General features: G+C 42.5%; 1 protein-coding gene across 2 annotated transcripts in view; it reads left to right on the top strand.

Moving 5' to 3' along the window:
* The window catches only part of LOC118374059 (potassium voltage-gated channel subfamily D member 3-like), a 93839-nt gene that overhangs the window by 60052 nt on the left and 8406 nt on the right, over positions 1-25381 (top strand). The window contains exons 4-6 of one of the 2 annotated variants that reach the window (XM_052481803.1): positions 13560-13592; positions 13803-13895; positions 14880-15130. In XM_052481803.1, coding sequence (XP_052337763.1) covers positions 13560-13592; positions 13803-13895; positions 14880-15130 — 377 coding nt within the window. The remainder of the gene's footprint in view (positions 1-13559; positions 13593-13802; positions 13896-14879; positions 15131-25381) is intronic. The other variant, XM_052481804.1, reaches the window with a different exon arrangement.

Genomic DNA, 25381 nt, shown 5'->3' with positions numbered 1-25381 from the left:
ATAATGACAAAGTGAAAACATGTTTTGCTCACCCATCTACACACAAGACCCTATAATGACAAAGTGAATACATGTTTTGCTCACCCATCTACACACAAGACCCTATAATGACAAAGTGAATACATGTTTTGCTCACCCATCTACACACAAGACCCTATAATGACAAAGTGAATACATGTTTTGCTCACCCATCTACACACAAGACCCTATAATGACAAAGTGAAAACATGTTTTGCTCACCCATCTACACACAAGACCCTATAATGACAAAGTGAAAACATGTTTTGCTCACCCATCTACACACAATACCCTATAATGACAAAGTGAATACATGTTTTGCTCACCCATCTACACACAAGACCCTATAATGACAAAGTGAAAACATGTTTTGCTCACCCATCTACACACAAGACCCTATAATGACAAAGTGAAAACATGTTTTGCTCACCCATCTACACACAAGACCCTATAATGACAAAGTGAAAACATGTTTTGCTCACCCATCTACACACAAGACCCTATAATGACAAAGTGAAAACATGTTTTGCTCACCCATCTACACACAAGACCCTATAATGACAAAGTGAAAACATGTTTTGCTCACCCATCTACACACAAGACCCTATAATGACAAAGTGAAAACATGTTTTGCTCACCCATCTACACACAATACCCTATAATGACAAAGTGAAACATGTTTTGCTCACCCATCTACACACAAGACCCTATAATGACAAAGTGAAAACATGTTTTGCTCACCCATCTACACACAAGACCCTATAATGACAAAGTGAAAACATGTTTTGCTCACCCATCTACACACAATACCCTATAATGACAAAGTGAATACATGTTTTGCTCACCCATCTACACACAATACCCTATAATGACAAAGTGAATACATGTTTTGCTCACCCATCTACACACAATACCCTATAATGACAAAGTGAATACATGTTTTGCTCACCCATCTACACACAATACCCTATAATGACAAAGTGAATACATGTTTTGCTCACCCATCTACACACAATACCCTATAATGACAAAGTGAAAACATGTTTTGCTCACCCATCTACACACAATACCCTATAATGACAAAGTGAAAACATGTTTTGCTCACCCATCTACACACAATACCCTATAATGACAAAGTGAATACATGTTTTGCTCACCCATCTACACACAATACCCTATAATGACAAAGTGAAAACATGTTTTGCTCACCCATCTACACACAAGACCCTATAATGACAAAGTGAATACATGTTTTGCTCACCCATCTACACACAAGACCCTATAATGACAAAGTGAAAACATGTTTTGCTCACCCATCTACACACAAGACCCTATAATGACAAAGTGAAAACATGTTTTGCTCACCCATCTACACACAATACCCTATAATGACAAAGTGAATACATGTTTTGCTCACCCATCTACACACAATACCCTATAATGACAAAGTGAAAACATGTTTTGCTCACCCATCTACACACAAGACCCTATAATGACAAAGTGAATACATGTTTTGCTCACCCATCTACACACAAGACCCTATAATGACAAAGTGAAAACATGTTTTGCTCACCCATCTACACACAAGACCCTATAATGACAAAGTGAATACATGTTTTGCTCACCCATCTACACACAAGACCCTATAATGACAAAGTGAAAACATGTTTTGCTCACCCATCTACACACAAGACCCTATAATGACAAAGTGAAAACATGTTTTGCTCACCCATCTACACACAATACCCTATAATGACAAAGTGAAAACATGTTTTGCTCACCCATCTACACACAAGACCCTATAATGACAAAGTGAAAACATGTTTTGCTCACCCATCTACACACAAGACCCTATAATGACAAAGTGAAAACATGTTTTGCTCACCCATCTACACACAATACCCTATAATGACAAAGTGAATACATGTTTTGCTCACCCATCTACACACAATACCCTATAATGACAAAGTGAATACATGTTTTGCTCACCCATCTACACACAATACCCTATAATGACAAAGTGAATACATGTTTTGCTCACCCATCTACACACAATACCCTATAATGACAAAGTGAATACATGTTTTGCTCACCCATCTACACACAATACCCTATAATGACAAAGTGAAAACATGTTTTGCTCACCCATCTACACACAATACCCTATAATGACAAAGTGAATACATGTTTTGCTCACCCATCTACACACAATACCCTATAATGACAAAGTGAATACATGTTTTGCTCACCCATCTACACACAAGACCCTATAATGACAAAGTGAAAACATGTTTTGCTCACCCATCTACACACAAGACCCTATAATGACAAAGTGAAAACATGTTTTGCTCACCCATCTACACACAAGACCCTATAATGACAAAGTGAAAACATGTTTTGCTCACCCATCTACACACAAGACCCTATAATGACAAAGTGAAAACATGTTTTGCTCACCCATCTACACACAAGACCCTATAATGACAAAGTGAAAACATGTTTTGCTCACCCATCTACACACAAGACCCTATAATGACAAAGTGAAAACATGTTTTGCTCACCCATCTACACACAAGACCCTATAATGACAAAGTGAAAACATGTTTTGCTCACCCATCTACACACAAGACCCTATAATGACAAAGTGAATACATGTTTTGCTCACCCATCTACACACAAGACCCTATAATGACAAAGTGAAAACATGTTTTGCTCACCCATCTACACACAAGACCCTATAATGACAAAGTGAAAACATGTTTTGCTCACCCATCTACACACAAGACCCTATAATGACAAAGTGAATACATGTTTTGCTCACCCATCTACACACAAGACCCTATAATGACAAAGTGAATACATGTTTTGCTCACCCATCTACACACAAGACCCTATAATGACAAAGTGAAAACATGTTTTGCTCACCCATCTACACACAAGACCCTATAATGACAAAGTGAAAACATGTTTTGCTCACCCATCTACACACAAGACCCTATAATGACAAAGTGAAAACATGTTTTGCTCACCCATCTACACACAAGACCCTATAATGACAAAGTGAATACATGTTTTGCTCACCCATCTACACACAATACCCTATAATGACAAAGTGAAAACATGTTTTGCTCACCCATCTACACACAATACCCTATAATGACAAAGTGAAAACATGTTTTGCTCACCCATCTACACACAAGACCCTATAATGACAAAGTGAATACATGTTTTGCTCACCCATCTACACACAAGACCCTATAATGACAAAGTGAAAACATGTTTTGCTCACCCATCTACACACAATACCCTATAATGACAAAGTGAATACATGTTTTGCTCACCCATCTACACACAATACCCTATAATGACAAAGTGAATAAATGTTTTGCTCACCCATCTACACACAATACCCTATAATGACAAAGTGAAAACATGTTTTGCTCACCCATCTACACACAATACCCTATAATGACAAAGTGTTTTTGCTCACCCATCTACACACAATACCCTATAATGACAAAGTGAAAACATGTTTTGCTCACCCATCTACACACAAGACCCTATAATGACAAAGTGAAAACATGTTTTGCTCACCCATCTACACACAAGACCCTATAATGACAAAGTGAATACATGTTTTGCTCACCCATCTACACACAAGACCCTATAATGACAAAGTGAAAACATGTTTTGCTCACCCATCTACACACAAGACCCTATAATGACAAAGTGAAAACATGTTTTGCTCACCCATCTACACACAATACCCTATAATGACAAAGTGAAAACATGTTTTGCTCACCCATCTACACACAATACCCTATAATGACAAAGTGAATACATGTTTTGCTCACCCATCTACACACAAGACCCTATAATGACAAAGTGAAAACATGTTTTGCTCACCCATCTACACACAAGACCCTATAATGACAAAGTGAAAACATGTTTTTAGTCATTTTAGCAAATTTATTGAAAATGAAATACAGAAATATCTCATTTACAGTTATTCACACCCCTGAGTCAATACATGTTAGAATAACATTTGGCAGCGATTATAGCTGTGAGTCTTTCTGGGTATATCTCTAAGAGCTTTCAACACCTGGATTATGCAACATTTGCATATTATTATTTTTTTAATTCTTCAATCTCTGTCAAATTGGTTGTTGACCATTGCTCGACAACCATTTTCTGGTCTTGCCATATATTTTCAGACCGATTCAAGTCAAAGCTGTATCTAGGCCACTCCGGAACGTTCAATGTCATCTTGGTAAGCAACTCAAGTGTATATTTGGCCTTATGTTTTAGGTTATTGTCCTGCTAAAAGGTGAATTTTTCTCCCAGTGTCTGTTGGAAAGCAGATTGAACAAGGTTTTCCTCTAAATCAAATCAAAATCAAATCAAATTCCCTCTACTTCCGGCGCCGACAGAGATGGCCGCCTCGCTTCGCGTTCCTAGGAAACTATGCAGTTTTTTGTTTTTTTACGTGTTATTTCTTACATTAGTACCCCAGGTCATCTTAGGTTTCATTACATACAGTCGAGAAGAACTACTGAACATAAGAGCAGCGTCAACTCACCATCAGTACGACCAAGAATATGACTTTCGCGAAGCGGATCCTGTGTTCTGCCTTTCACCCAGGACAACGGAATGGATCCCAGCCAGCGACCCCAAAAAAATGACTTCGTAAAAGGGGGAAACGGAGCGGTCTTCTGGTCAGACTCCGGAGACGGGCACATCGTGCACCACTCCCTAGCATTCTTCTCGCCAATGTCCAGTCTCTTGACAACAAGGTTGATGAAATCCGAGCAAGGGTAGCATTCCAGAGGGACATCGGAGACTGTAACGTTCTTTGCTTCACGGAAACATGGCTCACTGGAGAGACGCTATCGGAATCGGTGCAGCCAGCTGGTTTCTCCACGCATCGCGCCGACAGAAACAAACATCTTTCTGGTAAGAAGAGGGGCGGGGGCGTATGCTTCATGGTTAACGTGACGTGGTGTGATCATAACAACATACAAGTACTCAAGTCCTTCTGTTCACCTGATTTAGAATTCCTCACAATCAAATGTCGACCGCATTATCTACTAAGGGAATTCTCTTCGATTATAATCACAGCCGTATATATTCCCCCCCAAGCAGACACATCGATGGCTTTGAACAAACTTTATTTGACTCTTTGCAAACTGGAATCCATTTATCCGGAGGCTGCATTCATTGTAGCTGGGGATTTTAACAAGGCTAATCTGAAAACAAGACTCCCTAAATTTTATCAGCATATCGATTAGGCAACCAGAGCTGGAAAAACCTTGGATCACTGCTATTCTAACTTCCGCGACGCATATAAGGCCCTGCCCCGCCCTCCTTTTGGAAAAGCTGACCACGACTCCATTTTGTTGATCCCTGCCTACAGACAGAAACTAAAACAAGAAGCTCCCGCGCTGAGGTCTGTTCAACGCTGGTCCGACCAATCTGATTCCACACTCCAAGACTGCTTCCATCACGTGGACTGGGATATGTTTCGTATTACGTCAGACAACAACATTGACGAATACGCTGATTCGGTGAGCGAGTTCATGAGAACGTGCGTTGAAGATGTCGTTCCCATAGCAACGATTAAAACATTCCCAAACCAGAAACCGTGGATTGATGGCAGCATTCGCGTGAAACTGAAAGCCCGAACCACTGCTTTTAATCAGGGCAAGGTGACCAGACACATGACCGAATACAAACAGTGTAACTATTCCCTCCGCAAGGCAATCAAACAAGCTAAGCGTCAGTATAGAGACAAAGTAGAATCTCAATTCAACGGCTCAGACACAAGAGGTATGTGGCAGGGTCTAGAGTCAATCACGGATTACAAAAAGAAAACCAGCCCAGTCACGGACCAGGATGTCTTGCTCCCAGGCAGACTAAATAACTTTTTTGCTCGCTTTGAGGACAATACAGTGCCACTGACACGGCCCGCAACTAAAACATGTGGATTCTCCTTCACTGCAGCCGACGTGAGGGAAACATTTAAACGTGTCAACCCTCGCAAGGCTGCAGGCCCAGACGGCATCCCGAGCCGCGCCCTCAGAGCATGCGCAGACCAGCTGGCTGGTGTGTTTACGGACATATTCAATCAATCCCTATCCCAGTCTGTTGTTCCCACATGCTTCAAGAGGGCCACCATTGTTCCTGTTCCCAAGAAAGCTAAGGTAACTGAGCTAAACGAGTACCGCCCATAGCACTCACTTCCGTCATCATGAAGTGCTTTGAGAGACTACTCAAGGACCATATCACCTCCACCCTACCTGACACCCTCGACCCACTCCAATTCGCTTACCGCCCAAATAGGTCCACAGACGATGCAATCTCAACCACACTGCACACTGCCCTAACCCATCTGGACAAGAGGAATACCTATGTGAGAATGCTGTTCATCGACTACAGCTCGGCATTTAACACCATAGTGCCCTCCAAGCTCGTCATCAAGCTCGAGACCCTGGGTCTTGACCCCGCAACTGGGTACTGGACTTCCTGACGGGCCGCCCCCAGGTGGTGAGGGTAGGCAACAACATTTCCACCCCGCTGATCCTCAACACTGGGGCCCCACAAGGGTGCGTTCTGAGCCCTCTCCTGTACTCCCTGTTCACCCACGACTGCGTGGCCACGCACGCCTCCAACTCAATCATCAAGTTTGCGGACGACACAACAGTGGTAGGCTTGATTACCAACAACGACGAGACGGCCTACAGGGAGGAGGTGAGGGCCCTCAGGAAAATAACCTCACACTCAACGTCAACAAAACTAAGGAGATGATTGTGGACTTCAGGAAACAGCAGAGGGAACACCCCCCTATCCACATTGATGGAACAGTAGTGGAGAGGGTAGTAAGTTTTAAGTTCCTCGGCGTACACATCACAGACAAACTGAATTGGTCCACCCACACAGACAGCATCGTGAAGAAGGCGCTGCAGCGCCTCTTCAACCTCAGGAGGCTGAAGAAATTCGGCTTGTCACCAAAAGCACTCACAAACTTCTACGGACGCACAATCGAGAGCATCCTGTTGGGCTGTATCACCGCCTGGTTCGGCAACTGCTCCGCCCACAACCGTAAGGCTCTCCAGAGGGTAGTGGGGTCTGCACAACGCATCACCGGGGGCAAACTACCTGCCCTCCAGGACACCTACACCACCCGATGTTACAAGAAGGCCATAAAGATCATCAAGGACTAGGGTGTCTCCTGTGTTTAGTTCTATTGCATTTATTTTTATTTAAAAAAAACTTCATAGACCTTGCTGATGACAAGCATACCCATAACATGATGCATCCACCACCATGCTTGAAAAGTGGTACTCAGTGATGTATTTGCCCCAAACATAACACTTTGTGTTCAGGACATTAAGTTAATTTCTTTGCAACATTTTTGCAGTTTTACTTTAGTGCCTTATTGCAAACAGGATGGATGTTTTGGAATATTTGTATTCTGTACAGGCTTCCTTCTTTTCACTCTGTCATTTAGGTTATTATTGTGGAGTAACACAATGTTGTTGATCCATCCGCAGTTTTCTGCTATCACCAATGGCCTCATGGTGAAGTCCCTGAGCAGTGTCCTTCCTCTCCGGGAGGAAAACCACCCTGGTCTTTGTGGTTGAATATGTGTTTGAAATGCACTGCTCGACTGAGGGACCTAACAGATAATGAATTGTATGTGTAGGGTACAGAGATGAGTTAGTCATTAAAAAATCACGTCAAACACTATAATTGCACACAGAGTGAGTCCATGCAACTTTTTATGTGACTTGTTAAGCCTATTTTTAGTCCTGAACATATTTAGGCTTGTCCTAACAAAGGGGTTCAATACTTATTGTCTCAATACAATACAATACATTTTTTTATTTTTCTAAAAACATAATTCCACTTGGACATTATGGTGTGTTGTGTAAGACAGTGACACAACATCTACATTTAATCCATTTTAAATTCAGGCTGGAACACAACATCTACATTTAATCCATTTTAAATTCAGGCTGTAACACAACATCTACATTTAATCCATTTTAAATTCAGGCTGGAACACAACATCTACATTTAATCCATTTTAAATTCAGGCTTGAACACAACATCTACATTTAATCCATTTTTAATTCAGGCTGGAACACAACATCTACATTGAATCCATTTTTAATTCAGGCTGGAACACAACATCTACATTTAATCCATTTTAAATTCAGGCTTGAACACAACATCTACATTTAATCCATTTTAAAGTAAGGCTGGACCACAACAAAAATGTATAAAAAGTCAAAGGGGTGTGAATACTTTCTGCAACGTAACATATCATACAAAATGGAGGGTCCCGGATTTACATGCACTATATTGTATCTACTGGTCAGTCCAGGTTGGGAATCTCAACGTTAAAATGATTAAAGCCTGTATTGTTTACCAGTGAGTCCAGGTTGGGAAACTAAATGTTAAAATGATTAAAGACTGTATTGTTTACCAGTGAGTCCAGGTTGGGAATCTAAACGTTAAAATGATTAAAGCCTGTATTGTTTACCAGTGAGTCCAGGTTGGGAAACTAAATGTTAAAATGATTAAAGACTGTATTGTTTACCAGTGAGTCCAGGTTGGGAATCTAAACGTTAAAATGATTAAAGCCTGTATTGTTTACCAATGAGTCCAGGTTGGGAAACTAAATGTTAAAATGATTAAAGCCTGTATTGTTTACCAGTGAGTCCAGGTTGGGAAACTAAATGTTAAAATGATTAAAGACTGTATTGTTTACCAGTGAGTCCAGGTTGGGAATCTAAACGTTAAAATGATTAAAGCCTGTATTGTTTACCAGTGAGTCCAGGTTGGGAAACTAAATGTTAAAATGATTAAGGCCTGTATTGTTTACCAGTGAGTCCTGGTTGGGAATCTAAACGTTAAAATGATTAAAGCCTGTATTGTTTACCAGTGAGTCCAGGTTGGGAAACTAAACGTTAAAATGATTAAAGCCTGTATTGTTTACCAGTGAGTCCAGGTTGGGAAACTAAATGTTAAAATGATTAAAGCCTGTATTGTTTACCAGTGAGTCCTGGTTGATTAAAGCCTGTATTGTTTAATGAGTCCTGGTTGGGAAAAATGTTAAAATGATTAAAGCCTGTATTGTTTACCAGTGAGTCCAGGTTGGGACACTAAACGTTAAAATGATTAAAGCCTGTATTGTTTACCAGTGAGTCCAGGTTGGGACACTAAATGTTAAAATGATTAAAGCCTGTATTGTTTACCAGTGAGTCCAGGTTGGGAAACTAAACGTTAAAATGATTAAAGCCTGTATTGTTTACCAGTGAGTCCAGGTTGGGAAACTAAACGTTAAAATGATTAAAGCCTGTATTGTTTACCAGTGAGTCCAGGTTGGGAAACTTAACACGTTAAAATGATTAAAGCCTGTATTGTTTACCAGTGAGTCCAGGTTGGGAAACTAAATGTTAAAATGATTAAGTATTGTTTACCAGTGAGTCCAGGTTGGGACACTAAACGTTAAAATGATTAAAGCCTGTATTGTTTACCAGTGAGTCCAGGTTGGGAAACTAAACGTTAAAATGATTAAAGCCTGTATTGTTTACCAGTGAGTCCAGGTTGGGAAACTAAACGTTAAAATGATTAAAGCCTGTATTGTTTACCAGTGAGTCCAGGTTGGGAAACTAAATGTTAAAATGATTAAAGCCTGTATTGTTTACCAGTGAGTCCAGGTTGGGAAACTAAACGTTAAAATGATTAAAGCCTGTATTGTTTACCAGTGAGTCCAGGTTGGGAAACTAAACGTTAAAATGATTAAAGCCTGTATTGTTTACCAGTGAGTCCAGGTTGGGAAACTAAACGTTAAAATGATTAAAGCCTGTATTGTTTACCAGTGAGTCCAGGTTGGGAAACTAAATGTTAAAATGATTAAGGCCTGTATTGTTTACCAGTGAGTCCAGGTTGGGACACTAAACGTTAAAATGATTAAAGCCTGTATTGTTTACCAGTGAGTCCAGGTTGGGAAACTAAATGTTAAAATGATTAAAGACTGTATTGTTTACCAGTGAGTCCAGGTTGGGAATCTAAACGTTAAAATGATTAAAGCCTGTATTGTTTACCAGTGAGTCCAGGTTGGGAAACTAAATGTTAAAATGATTAAAGCCTGTATTGTTTACCAGTGAGTCCAGGTTGGGAAACTAAACGTTAAAATGATTAAAGACTGTATTGTTTACCAGTGAGTCCAGGTTGGGAAACTAAATGTTAAAATGATTAAAGCCTGTATTGTTTACCAGTGAGTCCTGGTTGGGAATCTAAACGTTAAAATGATTCAAGCCTGTATTGTTTACCAGTGAGTCCTGGTTGGGAAACTAAACGTTAAAATGATTAAAGCCTGTATTGTTTACCAGTGAGTCCAGGTTGGGAAACTAAATGTTAAAATGATTAAAGCCTGTATTGTTTACCAGTGAGTCCTGGTTGGGAAGGGAATCTAAACGTTAAAATGATTAAAGCCTGTATTGTTTACCAGTGAGTCCAGGTTGGGAAACTAAATGTTAAAATGATTAAAGCCTGTATTGTTTACCAGTGAGTCCAGGTTGGGAAACTAAATGTTAAAATGATTAAAGCCTGTATTGTTTACCAGTGAGTCCTGGTTGGGAATCTAAACTTTAAAATGATTAAAGCCTGTATTGTTTACCAGTGAGTCCAGGTTGGGACACTAAACATTAAAATGATTAAAGCCTGTATTGTTTACCAGTGAGTCCAGGTTGGGAAACTAAACGTTAAAATGATTAAAGCCTGTATTGTTTACCAGTGAGTCCAGGTTGGGAAACTAAATGTTAAAATGATTAAAGCCTGTATTGTTTACCAGTGAGTCCTGGTTGGGAATCTAAACGTTAAAATGATTAAAGCCTGTATTGTTTACCAGTGAGTCCTGGTTGGGAATCTAAACGTTAAAATGATTAAAGCCTGTATTGTTTACCAGTGAGTCCAGGTTGGGAAACTAAATGTTAAAATGATTAAAGCCTGTATTGTTTACCAGTGAGTCCAGGTTGGGAAACTAAATGTTAAAATGATTAAAGCCTGTATTGTTTACCAGTGAGTCCAGGTTGGGAAACTAAATGTTAAAATGATTAAAGCCTGTATTGTTTACCAGTGAGTCCAGGTTGGGAAACTAAATGTTAAAATGATTAAAGCCTGTATTGTTTACCAGTGAGTCCAGGTTGGGAAACTAAATGTTAAAATGATTAAAGCCTGTATTGTTTACCAGTGAGTCCAGGTTGGGAAACTAAATGTTAAAATGATTAAAGCCTGTATTGTTTACCAGTGAGTCCAGGTTGGGAAACTAAATGTTAAAATGATTAAAGCCTGTATTGTTTACCAGTGAGTCCAGGTTGGGAAACTAAACGTTAAAATGATTAAAGCCTGTATTGTTTACCAGTGAGTCCAGGTTGGGACACTAAACGTTAAAATGATTAAAGCCTGTATTGTTTACCAGTGAGTCCAGGTTGGGACACTAAACGTTAAAATGATTAAAGCCTGTATTGTTTACCAGTGAGTCCAGGTTGGGAAACTAAACATTAAAATGATTAAAGCCTGTATTGTTTACCAGTGAGTCCAGGTTGGGACACTAAACGTTAAAATGATTAAAGCCTGTATTGTTTACCAGTGAGTCCAGGTTGGGACACTAAACGTTAAAATGATTAAAGCCTGTATTGTTTACCAGTGAGTCCAGGTTGGGAAACTAAACATTAAAATGATTAAAGCCTGTATTGTTTACCAGTGAGTCCAGGTTGGGACACTAAACGTTAAAATGATTAAAGCCTGTATTGTTTCAGCAATTAAAAAAAATAAAAAGTAAAGGTAGATTTTAGGTGGTATGATATTTATGCATTTTAACAAGCCAAGCAAAGGGTTTTGTCAGGGATTGCAGTGCGCTGTCCTGTCAGCCCTGACTGATGCAACCCAGTGAAAGTTTACAGTATGCGTACGTAACAGTGTTGCTTCTGTCCCTCTCCTTGCCCCAAGCTGGGTTTGAACCAGGGACGCTATGAACACATCAACAATGGTCACCCGCAAATCATCATTACCTATCGCTCCACAAAAGCCTTGGCCCTTGCAGGGCAAGGGAAACAACTACTTCAAGGTCTCCGAGCGAGTGACGGCAACGATTGAAACGCTACTAGGCCGATGCTAACTACCTAGCCATTTCACACCTGTTACACGTATCTGTAGGAAAGAGCTTCCCCCATTTTCTCTGACTGACATCACACTGCAATCTAGTAAATAGGCCTACTGCCCCTCTATATCTAGCCTGAGGTATACTACAGACCGAACACGCATCCTTATACTTAGTTTTGACGCACTCATTTATTTATGTTGTTGACATAAATTAATAAACATTGTAATCAACATTAATCAACTTTTGAGCCAAACACCCAGCCGTCTGGCCCTCTAGGCTGTTGCTCCTGCTCTCTCTGCCCATAGCTATAGCCAGTAGCATCAGCCCAAACAGAGCCCAGAGATATAGCCAGCAGCAGCAGCCCAGACAGAGCCCAGAGATATAGCCAGCATTAGCAGGCCAGAGCTATAAGCAGTAGCAGAAGCCTAGAGATATAGCCAGTAGCATCCCAGAACCCAGAGATATAGCTAGTAGCAGCCCAGAACCCATAGATATAGCTAGTAGCAGCCCAGAACCCAGAGATATAGCTAGTAGCAGCCCAGAACCCAAAGATATAGCCAGTAGCAGCCCAGAACCCAGAGATATAGCCAGTAGCAGCCCAGAACCCAGAGATATAGCTAGTAGCAGCCCAGAACCCAGAGATATAGCTAGTAGCAGCCCAGAACCCAGAGATATAGCCAGTAGCAGCCCAGAACCCAGAGATATAGCCAGTAGCAGCCCAGAACCCAGAGATATAGCTAGTAGCAGCCCAGAACCCAGAGATATAGCTAGTAGCAGCCCAGAACCCAGAGATATAGCTAGTAGCAGCCCAGAACCCAGAGATATAGCTAGTAGCAGCCCAGAACCCAGAGATATAGCTAGTAGCAGCCCAGCACCCAGAGATATAGCCAGTAGCAGCCCAGAACCCAGAGATATAGCCAGTAGCAGCCAAGAACCCAGAGATATAGCCAGTAGCAGCCCAGAACCCAGAGATATAGCCAGTAGCAGCCCAGAACCCAGACATATAGCCAGTAGCAGCCCAGAACCCAGAGATATAGCCAGTAGCAGCTCAGAACCCAGAGATATCGCCAGTAGCAGGCCAGAAGACAGAGATATCGCCAGTAGCAGCCCAGAATCCAGAGATATAGTCAGTAGCAGCCCAGAACCCAGAGATATAGTCAGTAGCAGAAACCCACTCAGACAATCTGACTCAGAGAAGAGGGCGTCGTGCCCCACAAACACAGAACAAACCACTCCCACATTTACACTCACACTCTCTCCCTCTCCCTCTTTCACACACACACACTGAGCATTCATTATACTGAAATGAAAACCTAGTAAAACTCTACCTGTGTGTCTTTTTGTCTCCTCTTTCACCTTTGACCTGAAGCAACTTCCTTACAAGATGAACCTTTCAGACCAGGTACAGAGACAGCAAACAGACACACACACCTAGAAACCCTTCTATCTGTTGGCAAACAAAACTGTGGAACATATTCACTCACATTGTGTGTGTGTGTGTGTGTGTGTGTGTGTGTGTGTGTGTGTGTGTGTGTGTGTGTGTGTGTGTGTGTGTGTGTGTGTGTGTGTGTGTGTGTGTGTGTGTGTGTGTGTGTGTGTGTGTGTGTTGCAGGGTTCCATTGAGGAGGAGCAGCACCTGAGCAAGAACCAGTCCCTATTGGAGAGCCAACACCACCACCTGCTGCATTGTCTGGAGAAAACCACAGTGAGTACACACACACACACACACACACACACACACACAAAGTGACAAGCACATCAAACAAGAAAAAAGTCAATGTTAAATATATTTGTTTTTTTATCAAATGTAAAATAATATTAAAATCAAACCCCCGAAAGACATGAATTTGAGTTAAATTATGTGTTTTTCAGATGTTCCTCCTCTTCTCTTTCATCCTCTCTCTCCTCTCTCTCTCTCCCCCTCCCCTCTCTCTTCCCCTCTCTCTTTCCCCCTCTCTCCCCTCTCTCTTCCCCTCTCTCTTCCCCCCTCTCTTCCCCCCTCTCTCCCCCTCTCTCCCCTCTCTCTTCCCCCTCTCTTCCCCCTCTCTCTCCCCCTCCCCTCTCTCCCCCCTCTCTTCCCCCCTCTCTTCCCAACTCTCTTCCTCTCTCTCTTCCCCCCTCTCTCCCCTCTCTCTTCCCCCCTCTCTCCCCCCTCCCCTCTCTCTTCCCCCCTCTCTTCCCTCTCTCCCCCTCCCCTCTCTCTTCCCCTCTCTTCCCCCTCTCTTCCCAACTCTCTTCCTCTCTCTCTTCCCCCTCTCCCCTCTCTCTTCCCCCTCTCTCCCCCTCCCCTCTCTCTTCCCCCTCTCTTCCCACTCTCTTCCCTCTCTCCCCCTCCCCTCTCTCTTCCCCCCTCTCTTCCCCCTCTCTTCCCCACTCTCTTCCCCCTCTCGTCCCCACTCTCGTCCCCACTCTCTTCCCCTCTCTCTTCCCCCTCTCTGCCCCCTCCCCTCTCTCTTCCCCTCTCTCTTGCCCCCTCTCTTCCCCCTCTCTTCCCCACTCTCTTCCCCTCTCTCTTCCCCCTCTCTCCCCCTCCCCTCTCTCTTCCCCTCTCTCTTCCCCCTCTCTTCCCCACTCTCTTCCCCCTCTCTCCCCCTCCCCTATCTCTTCCCCTCTCTCTTCCCCCCTCTCTTCCCCACTCTCTTCCCCCCTCTCTTCCCCACTCTCTTCCTCTCTCTCTTCCTCTCTGTAGAATCATGAGTTTGCAGATGAGCTGTGTTATGAGCAGAGCTACCTGGAGGGGGCACTCCAGAGCTATCCGTCTCAAAGCCCCTCCCTCTCCAGCCAAGAAGGCATGACGGGCACCTGCTGTACCCGCCACACCAAGAGGAACCACGCCCCTTTACCCAACTCCAGTATTCCCACGTGCGCTCTCTCACACACACACCCTCATCATAACCTGCAGGAGCTCAGCACTATCCACATCCAGCCCCTCAACACCAGGTGAGCTTTAAGCACTGACCAGAAGTCAGGTTTAACACAAAATATGGTAATATTATCAGGGCTACACTATTACTACTGACCCAGAGTCAGTCCGACGGTTAAAACAAGCCCATACTGTGAGCTTATGCTATGGAAAAAAATAATTAATTGGTTGACACCCAAGTCCATTACTAAAGACAATGATATCTAGAATGCCAAATGGCTGTTAATGTCTCCCTGATATTTTGCTTTTCTCCAGTGATGCTGGTATGTCAGGTGCTAACAACTGACGTATCCCTGTATATTACATTGAGTCTTTCATGGGCTCAGCAGCAATATACCTTCCTCTGTCATTTTACTTTATTTGATTCATTCTGTCATAATATGTTCATCTTTTCCAAATCACTATGAATTAACAGACTTATTTCCCAAAACGTTTCCATATCAAACATCCTATTAAGGTGTGAGACATTCATTAGAACTGATAAGGCTCCATGGGCTGACGAGGAATTGAACAACTGTATGGTTGAAAGAGATGAGGCAAAAGGAGTGTCTAATAAGTCTGTCTGCACATCTGACTGGCTGACTTACTGCACATTGGGAAATGATGTGACTAAACTCAACAAGAAGAAGAAACGGTATCATAAAGCCAAGATCAATGATATAAAGAATGATGGAAATTCAACTCCATCTTTCACTGAACCAGATCAGCTTATTCATCACAAAACCAATTGATGTTGCACATTATTATAATGATTACTTAATTGGCACAGTGGGCAAACGTAAGCAGGAAATGCCAACAACAAACAGTGAGCCATCGTATTCATGAATACAAAAACAAACTGAATGAAAAGCATTGTAAGTTTGAATTCTGTAAAGTTAGCGTGGGACAGGTAGGAAAATGATTGTTATTGATCAATAATGACAAACCTCCTGGCATTGACAATTTAGATGGAAGGCTACTGAGGATGGTAGCTGACTCAATGGCCACTCCTATATGTCATATCTTTAATCTGAGTCTAGAGGAAGGTTTGTCCTCAGGCCTGGAGGGAAGCCAAAGTGATTCCGCTACCCAAGAGTGATAAAGCGGCCTTTACTGGTTCTAACAGCAGACCAATCAGCTTGCTGCCAGCTCTTAGCAAACTTTTGGGAAAAAAATGTATTGACCAAATTAAATTATATTTCTCTGTAAACAAATTGACAACAGACTTTCAGCATGCTTATAGAGAAGGGCACTCAACATGTACTGCACTGACACAAATGACTGATGATTGGTTGAAATGAATTGATAATAGGAAGATTGTGGGAGCTGTACTGTCAGATTTCATTGCAGACTTTGATATTATTGACCATGACCATGTGTAATGCCTTTTCAACTTCTGCCATATTGTGGATTCAGAGCCATCTATCTAATATAATTCAAAGGGTTTTATTTAATGGAAGCTTCTCTAATGTCAAACATGTAGAGTGTGGTGTACCTAGGGCACTTCTAGTTCATTACTGGCCACCCATTCCAAAACTGACTGCAACTCCCTGTTAAGGGTTTCAGGGACTTCCTTATCTGTGGTTGCTGAGATGTATATGGTTGAATCATCAGGATACATGGACACACAGGCTTTGTTTAATGCCAGTGGCAGGTCATTGGTAAAGATATAAAAAAAAGTAGAGGACTGGTCTTGAATATCTCTAAAACTAAGAGCATTGTATTTGGTACAAATCATTCCCTAACCTCTAGACCTCAGCTGAATCTGGGTGCAGTTGTTGAGGAGACTCTGGGTGCACAAGTTGAGGAGACTCAATTACTTGGTGTTACCTTAGATTGTAAACTGTCATGGTCAAAACATATAGATTCAATAGTTGTAAAGATGGGGAGAGGTCTGTCCGCAAAACCGAAATGTTCTGTTTTATTTGACACCACACTCCACAAAACAAATCATGCAGGCCCTAGTTTTGTCTTATCTTGATTATTGTCCAGCCATCTGGTCAAGTGTTGCTAAGAAAGACCTAGTACAGCTGCAGCTGGCCCAGAACAGAGTGGCACATCTTGCTCTTCATTGTAATCAGAGGGCTGATATAAATACTATGCTGCCAGTCTCTCTTTGTTAAGAGTTGAGGAGAGACTGACTGTATCACTTCTTCTTCTTATAAGAAATATTAATGTTTTGAAAATTCCAAGTTGTTTGCATAGTCAACTTACTCACAGCTGTGACACACACACTTATCCCACCAGACATGCCACCAGGGGTCTTTTCATAGTCCCCAAATCCAGAACAAATTCAACAAAGTGTACAGTATTATATAGAGCCTTATTGCATGGAACTCACTTCCATCTCATATTGCTCAAATGAACAGCAAACCTGGTTTAAAAAAACAGATAAAGTAACACCTCACAACGCCTCTCCCCTATTTGACCGAGATATTTTGTGTATATATTGATATGTAGGCTGTGTGTGCCGTTTTTAAGTGTATGTAGTTGTGTCCTTGAGCTGTTCTTGTCTATTAATGTTCTGTATTATGTCATGTTTCATGTGGACCCCAGAAAGAGTAGCTGCTGCTTTTGCAGCAGCTATTGGGGATCCTAATAAAATGCCTAAAATACCCAAACATTGTGACGAGAAATAACTAGCAGGTGTACTATGCTCAAGGAGCTAGAATTTGTCAGTGCACAATTCAGCTGTGGGAACATGGTGTATCAATACCAGGCAACAGAAAGAGCTGGCCGTTACTATACAAGAGATTGTTTGTGAGGAGATTACCTCTGCCCTCAACTTACAATTAAAACCGGTAAATGAATCATTGGCAGTGATTACTGCTGAAGTGGATACCTATTCAACCAAAGTGGAAAGTCTGGAGAGGATAGCCAATGAGACAGACTTGGAAACAGCACAAACTCGGTTGGAAAGGATAATTAAACTCCTAAAAGAGAAGATGGAATTCAATGTGCGGGTCAAAGGACTTGAAATTGAAGCGGGCATCTCAACTTCCTTCATCTTCTCTATGAACTGTCCAGGCAGGAGAGGCTGGGTCCCATGCCACCGATTAACATTGTGCATCGCACAGGTCCTCTCAGGAATGGATCTGGCCTATGATTGTACTGATCCACAGCTTTGAAGTCAAGCTGTGAATTGTTCGCCTTGCAGCGGAATCCAGGGGTCTGACCTATGTGGGGAAGTGTATCAGCATCTACTCAGACCTGAGTTCTGAACTGCTAAAACAGAGGGAGACCTACAAAGAAGTGAGATCCCAGCTACGCAGGCTAAACCTAAGATGCGGCTTCATCCACCCGACAAAACACATCTTGACCTTCCAGAATACAACACACACATGTTCTACTGCCAGGGAGGCTAAAGACTTCTTCGATAAGCACATCAAGTCCAACACACAAGGTGACGAGCTGACAGATCTAGGTGCTGCCATAGGACAATGATGAGAAAACCCTCGCAATTGGGTAAAAGGAACACTATTATTATTATTGCTGAGCATTGGACTTTGTCATTATTATTAAATTGCCGATGTTCCAGGACATTTAGACATTGATGACTCCACACCAATTAATGAACAATGGATAATATATTGAAGTGCCATACAGACTGGGGTTGCTTCCTTGTGGGTCTACAGCACATTGCATCCCTATGGATTAAACTGCTTACGATAGATTAACAGTCCCTCCTAAGGGGCTTCCAAACAATTCCTTTTTGCTTGTTTTTTTTATTTCTTCCTATGTTTAAACTAAGACCATTTAATAGTAATAAAAAACTATGTGGATATTTGAGTTTTTCTTAAAACAAAGAAAATACCCCCCAACAACAACAAAAAATGGGTGGGGTTGACCAATGGGTGGTGGGGATGACCAATGGGTGGGGATGACCAATGGGTGGGGATGACCAATGGGTGGGGTTGACCAATGGGTGGTGGGGATGACCAATGGGTGGGGATGACCAATGGGTGGTGGGGATGACCAATGGGTGGGGATGACCAATGGGTGGGGATGACCAATGGGTGGGGTTGACCAATGGGTGGTGGGGATGACCAATGGGTGGGGATGACCAATGGGTGGGGATGACCAATGGGTGGGGATGACCAATGGGTGGGGTTGACCAATGGGTGGTGGGGATGACCAATGGGTGGGGTTGACCAATGGGTGGTGGGGATGACCAATGGGTGGGGTTGACCAATGGGTGGGGATGACCAATGGGTGGGGATGACCAATGGGTGGGGTTGACCAATGGGTGGGGTTGACCAATGGGTGGGGAATGACCAATGGGTGGGGATGACCAATGGGTGGGGAGGACCAATGGGTGGGGATGACCAATGGGTGGGGATGACCAATGGGTGGGGATGACCAATGGGTGGGGTTGACCAAGGGGTGGGGTTGACCAATGGGTGGGGATGACCAATGGGTGGGGATGACCAATGGGTGGGGATGACCAATGGGTGGGGTTGACCAATGGGTGGGGATGACCAATGGGTGGGGATGACCAATGGGTGGGGTTGACCAATGGGTGGGGATGACCAATGGGTGGGGATGACCAATGGGTGGTGGGGATGACCAATGGGTGGGGTTGACCAATGGGTGGGGATGACCAATGGGTGGGGGTGGGAATGACCAATGGGTGGGGATGACCAATGGGTGGGGATGACCAATGGGTGGGGTTGACCAATGGGTGGGGATGACCAATGGGTGGGGATGACCAATGGGTGGGGATGACCAATGGGTGGGGGTTGACCAATGGGTGGGGATGACCAATGGGTGGGGAATGACCAATGGGTGGGGAATGACCAATGGGTGGGGTTGACCAATGGGTGGGGAATGACCAATGGGTGGGGATGACCAATGGGTGGGGAATTACCAATGGGTGGGGAATGACCAATGGGTGGGGAATGACCAATGGGTGGGGATGACCATTGGGTGGGGAATGACCAATGGGTGGGGAATGACCAATGGGTGGGGTTGACCAATGGGTGGGGATGACCAATGGGTGGGGATGACCAATGGGTGGGAATGACCAATGGGTGGGGATGACCAATGGGTGGGGATGACCAATGGGTGGGGAATGACCAATGGGTGGGAATGACCAATGGGTGGGGATGACCAATGGGTGGGGAATGACCAATGGGTGGGGATGACCAATGGGTGGGGAATGACCAATGGGTGGGGAATGACCAATGGGTTGGGATGACCAATGGGTGGGGATGACCAATGGGTGGGGATGACCAATGGGGGGATTTCCCTGTAGGTCCAGCTTTTAGTTTTATATCCATGGGCTTATTAACACCAAGATAATAATTACATCATTAATATTATTTTAATTTTTACAATGACAACGCTAGCTATTGACTCTTGGAATGTGAAAGGCCTAAACTCACCAATTGAACATTGTCTTGATATCCTAACACTAAACCATGTTGATATAGCAGTACTCCTAGAAACACACCTGCTCCAAAAGGACTCACATAGAACAGAAACGCATTCGTACAAACTGGCTGTTACTTCATCAGCCCCAAACATAACTAAAGGTGTAATCATAATGATACATAAGAAACTCTAAATTACCATCTTGGGTAAAGGCGAAGACTAAGAAGGCAGAATCACTTTCCTTAAATGTATCCATAATGAAAATAAAATTGCCTTTATTCATGTGTTTGCTCCAAATTCATATGATTCATTTTCAAGTTTTTTAATTCTTTGAACAGCATATTGTTAGAGTTAACTGAATTCCATCTGGTTATTGTACAGACATAAATGCCATTCTGAACATGCAGGACATATCTAATAAGACCAACTACAATCCATAGGCAACCAAGGCTCTCCAAAATATACTCTCTGATTACAACCTCATTGATGCCTGACTAGCTCATAACCCTAAAGTAAAAAAGTACACTTGCTATTCAAACAGTCACAAAACATTCTCCCGAATTGATTTCATACTATTATGTACTCCTCTATTTTCTTTAATCTAGAAAATAGAAATACAACATATGAGCATATCTGATCATCATGCCTATCACTGCCTGATACAACTTTCAGAATCTCCTAAAAGAGCCACAAGATGGCGCTTTAAAGAAGATAGCAGAATTAGAAAAGTTGTTAATGACATTAGTGTTCTCAACAAACACTTTTTTCAGACCAGGTAGCTACTCTTTTCAAAGTCAAAACAAACTATTGATAAGACAGAGAGCAATATTTGGCCATCCATCGAGTTAGACTCAACGAAATTAGACCAACATCTCTCAATTCTACAGATCATGAGATCTCATTATACGGCAATGATATCTTACTTTAGCTAGGCAATGTACTCAATCCCTCCCAAAACATCAGAACATCATAGATCATTTCAGCTCTATCTCAAGTTATAACATCAGTCTCACCAAATCTGACCTACTGCATGGAATCCCAATCATGTCCCATTTTGTTTCTTTCCTTAGATAAAACCATTGCCAGAAACTTTCAAGGGAAATTACATTTTTGTCATCTCCAGGCATGTTCCTAGGACTCAGGTTCTCAGAAAGAAAGAAAGAAAGAAAGAAAGAAAGAAAGAAAGAAAGAAAGAAAGAAAGAAAGAAAGAAAGAAAGAAAGAAAGAAAGGAGAGAGCATACTTAAATTCACACAGGACACCGGAAAAGACAGGAGAAATACTCCAGATATAACAGACTGACCCTAACCCAGGACACATAAACAATTGCAGCATAATTACTAGACGCTGAGACAGGAGGGGTCGGGAGACACTGTGGCCCCGTCCGTCGTACCCCCGGACAGGGCCAACCAGGCAGGATATAGACATGGCCGAGTATAGCTCACGAACATGTCCCCCACGGCACGAACCCGAGGTGGGGGCGCCAACCCGGACAGGAAGATCACGTCAGTGACTCAACCCACTCAAGTGACGCACCCCTCCTAGGGACGGCATGGAAGAGCACCAGTAAGCCAGTGAGTCAGCCCCCATAATAGGGTTAGAGGCAGAGAATCCCAGTGGAGAGAGGGGAACCGACCATGCAGAGACAACAAGGGCGGTTCGACGCTCCAGTGCCTTTCCGTTCACCTTCAAACCCCTGGGCCAGACTACACTCAATCATTAGTCTTCAATAAAGACTTAAAGGTCGAGACCGAGTCTGCATCTCTCACATGGATAGGCAGACCTTTCCATAAAAATTGAGCTCTATAGGAGAAAGCCCTGCCTCTAGCTGTTTGCTTAGAAATTCAATGGACAATAAGGAGGCCTGTGTCTTGTGACCGTAGCGTACGTGAAGGTATGTACGGCAGGACCAAATCGGAAAGTTAGGTAGGAGCAAACCCATGTAATGCTTTGTAGGTTAGCAGTAAAATCTTGAAATCAGCCCTAGCTTTAACAGGAGGCCAGTGTAGGGAGGCTAGCACTGGAGTAAAATGATCAAATTTTTGGGTTCTAGCAGCCGTGTTTAGCGCCAACTGAAGTTTATTTAGTGCTTTATCCGGGTAGCCGGAAAGTAGAGCATTGCAGTAGTCTAATCTAGAAGGGACAAAAGCATGGATACATTTTTCTGCATAATTTTCGGACAGAGAATGTCCGATTTTTGCAATGTTACGTAGATGGAAAAAAGTTGTACTTGAAACAGTCTTGATATGTTCGTCAAAAGAGAGATCAATGTCCAGAATAACGCCAAGGTCCTTCACAGTTTTATTTGAGACGACTGTACAATCATCAAGATTAATTGTCAGATCCAACAGAAGATCTCTTTGTTTCTTGGGGCCTAGAACTAGCATCTCTGTTTTGTCCGAGTTTAAAAGTAGAAAGTTTGCAGCCATCCACTTCCTTATGTCTGAAACATAGGCTTCCAGGGAGGGCAATTTTGGGGCTTCATCATGTTGCATTGAAATTTACAGCTGTGTATCGTCAAGTTAACATTATGTTTCCGAATGACATCACCAAGGGGTCAAATACATACTGAAAACATTAGTGGTCCTAAAACGGAACCTTGAGGAACACTGACATTTACAATTGATTTGTCAGAGGACAAACCATCCACAGAGACAAACTGATATCTTTCCGACAGATAAGATCTAAACCAGGCCAGGAATTGTCCATATAGACCAATTTGTAGACCAAATCTCGCCAAAAGATTGTGTGATCGATGGTATCAAAAGCATCGCTAAGGTCTAGGAGCACGAGGACAGATGCAGAGCCTTTGTCTGACCCCATTAAAAGGTTATTTACCACCTTCACGAGTGCAGTCTCAGTGCTATGATGGGGTCTAAAACCAGACTGAAGCGTTTCATATACATTTTGTCTTCAGGAAGGCAATGAGTTGCTGCGCAACAGCTTTTTCAAAAAATGATGCGAGGAATGGAAGATTCGATATTAGCCGATAGTTTTTTATATTTTCTGGGTCAGGGTTTGGCTTTTTCAAGAGAAGTTTTATTACTGCCACTTTTAGTGAGTTTGGTACACATCCGGTGGACAGGGAGACATTTATTATGTTCAACAAAGGAGGGCCCAGCACAGGAAGCAGCTCTTTCAGTTGTTTAGTTGGAATAGGGTCCAATATGCAGCTTGAAGGTTTAGAGGCCATGACTATTTTCATCAATGTGTTAAGAGATATAGTATTAAAAAACTTGAGTGTCTCTCTTGATCCTAGGTCCTGGCAGAGTTGTGCAGACTCAGGACAATGTAATTTGTTCATTCTAATGATCATGATCTTTTCGTTAAAGAAGTTCATGAATTTATCACTGCTGAAGTGAAAGCCATCCTCTCTCAGAGAATGCTGCTTTTTAGTTAGCTTTGCGACTGTATCAAATATACATTTTGGTCTTCACTGATATATTCCTTAAACAATTTAAACTAAATTAAACAAACTTTCAAAACAATGTAACTTGGAATCAAAATGGCATGCCCATAACTCCAATATTTCACAATAGCGCCTTGCAATGTGGAGGGCGGCTTTTTGCATCACCCCAATGGTCAAAATGTGGAACTCGTAGCCGTGCCGATATCATGGACAGTAATGGTTTGAGAGCATTCCAAGATTTGAAAGACACATTACCAGGCAAATATATTTTTTATATATATATATTTTTTAAATATTTTATATATATATATATATATATATATATATATATATATATATACAAATTATATTAATATTTACAACTTCCCCAACTATTTACAACTTCCCTTGCGAAACCCAACTACCAAACCTTCCAATGATGGGATTTTAGGGATGCACGATATGACATCTGATATTTTCTTTGCCAAAAAACAAACCAATACCGATATTTTAGCTGCCTTTTAAACATTCTAGTACAGTTAAATAGTTAACACACACGCACATGGACGCAGCAGTCTAAGACACTGCATCTCAGTGCAAGAGGCATCACTATAGTCCCTGGTTCGAATCCAGGCTGTATCACATCCGGTCGTGATTGGGAGTCCCACAAGGCGAAGCACAATTGGCCCAGCGTTGCCCGGGTTTAGCTGGAGTAGGTCGTCATTGTAAATAAGAATTTGTTCTTAACTGACTTGTCTAGTTAAATAAAGGTTACTCACACACACACACACACCACACTGACCAAAAAGTTATTTTGTTGACATTTACGTATGTCCCCATTACCAGTAAAACATCATCAAAACGTATTTCTTTCACTTACTTGCTGTGCTGTTTCGTTGTTCATTTGTTTAGATGTTTCATTCTCAACCAGGATTTCATCATACATGTCAAGCAGTAAAGTTTTAGCTCTGTTTGTCCGTGGCCTCTTCCTCGGTGCGCACTGTCACTGTGTCCGTTTCCATCTTGAACCAGCCGTTTATTTAATATTTCAAGTAAACCCTGTGTCTTGTCTGCATCGAAGTAGCGGTCCTTGTACCTAGTGTCGAGCACGGTGGTGACATGGTAAAGAGGCTCAGAGAGAATACCACCAACTCGCTTGTTCACAGCCCCGAATACTTTTGTAAGTTTTAATCCCGCAGTCTGTGGGCAGTTTTGTTGAGCAGGCGTTTCAATGCCATGACAGATGTCATGTCTCCGGCAGATGCAGTTGATTAGCTTATTTCTTAGTCAGTTCATAGTCAGTTGTTCGAATGGCACTAGGAGTGTGTTCATGTTTCTAAGTTTCAGACATGTTCTCAAATGCCATTGAAATGGCAGCAGCGGTACGAGAACCAGCACATTCTTGGGCAATACGGCTTTCCTCAGTACAAAATCTTTGTCGACCCACTGTTCTGTCAGACTCAGCATGCTCATGGGGTTGACATCGCTGGTCCAAATGTCAGTCGTGGCACCCATAGCAAGCAGCATAA

This window comes from Oncorhynchus keta, chromosome 27 (assembly GCF_023373465.1).
Source record: "Oncorhynchus keta strain PuntledgeMale-10-30-2019 chromosome 27, Oket_V2, whole genome shotgun sequence".
In the NCBI taxonomy this organism is placed as follows: Eukaryota; Metazoa; Chordata; class Actinopteri; order Salmoniformes; family Salmonidae; genus Oncorhynchus; species Oncorhynchus keta.
This window is presented reverse-complemented; position numbering and strand designations above follow the sequence as displayed.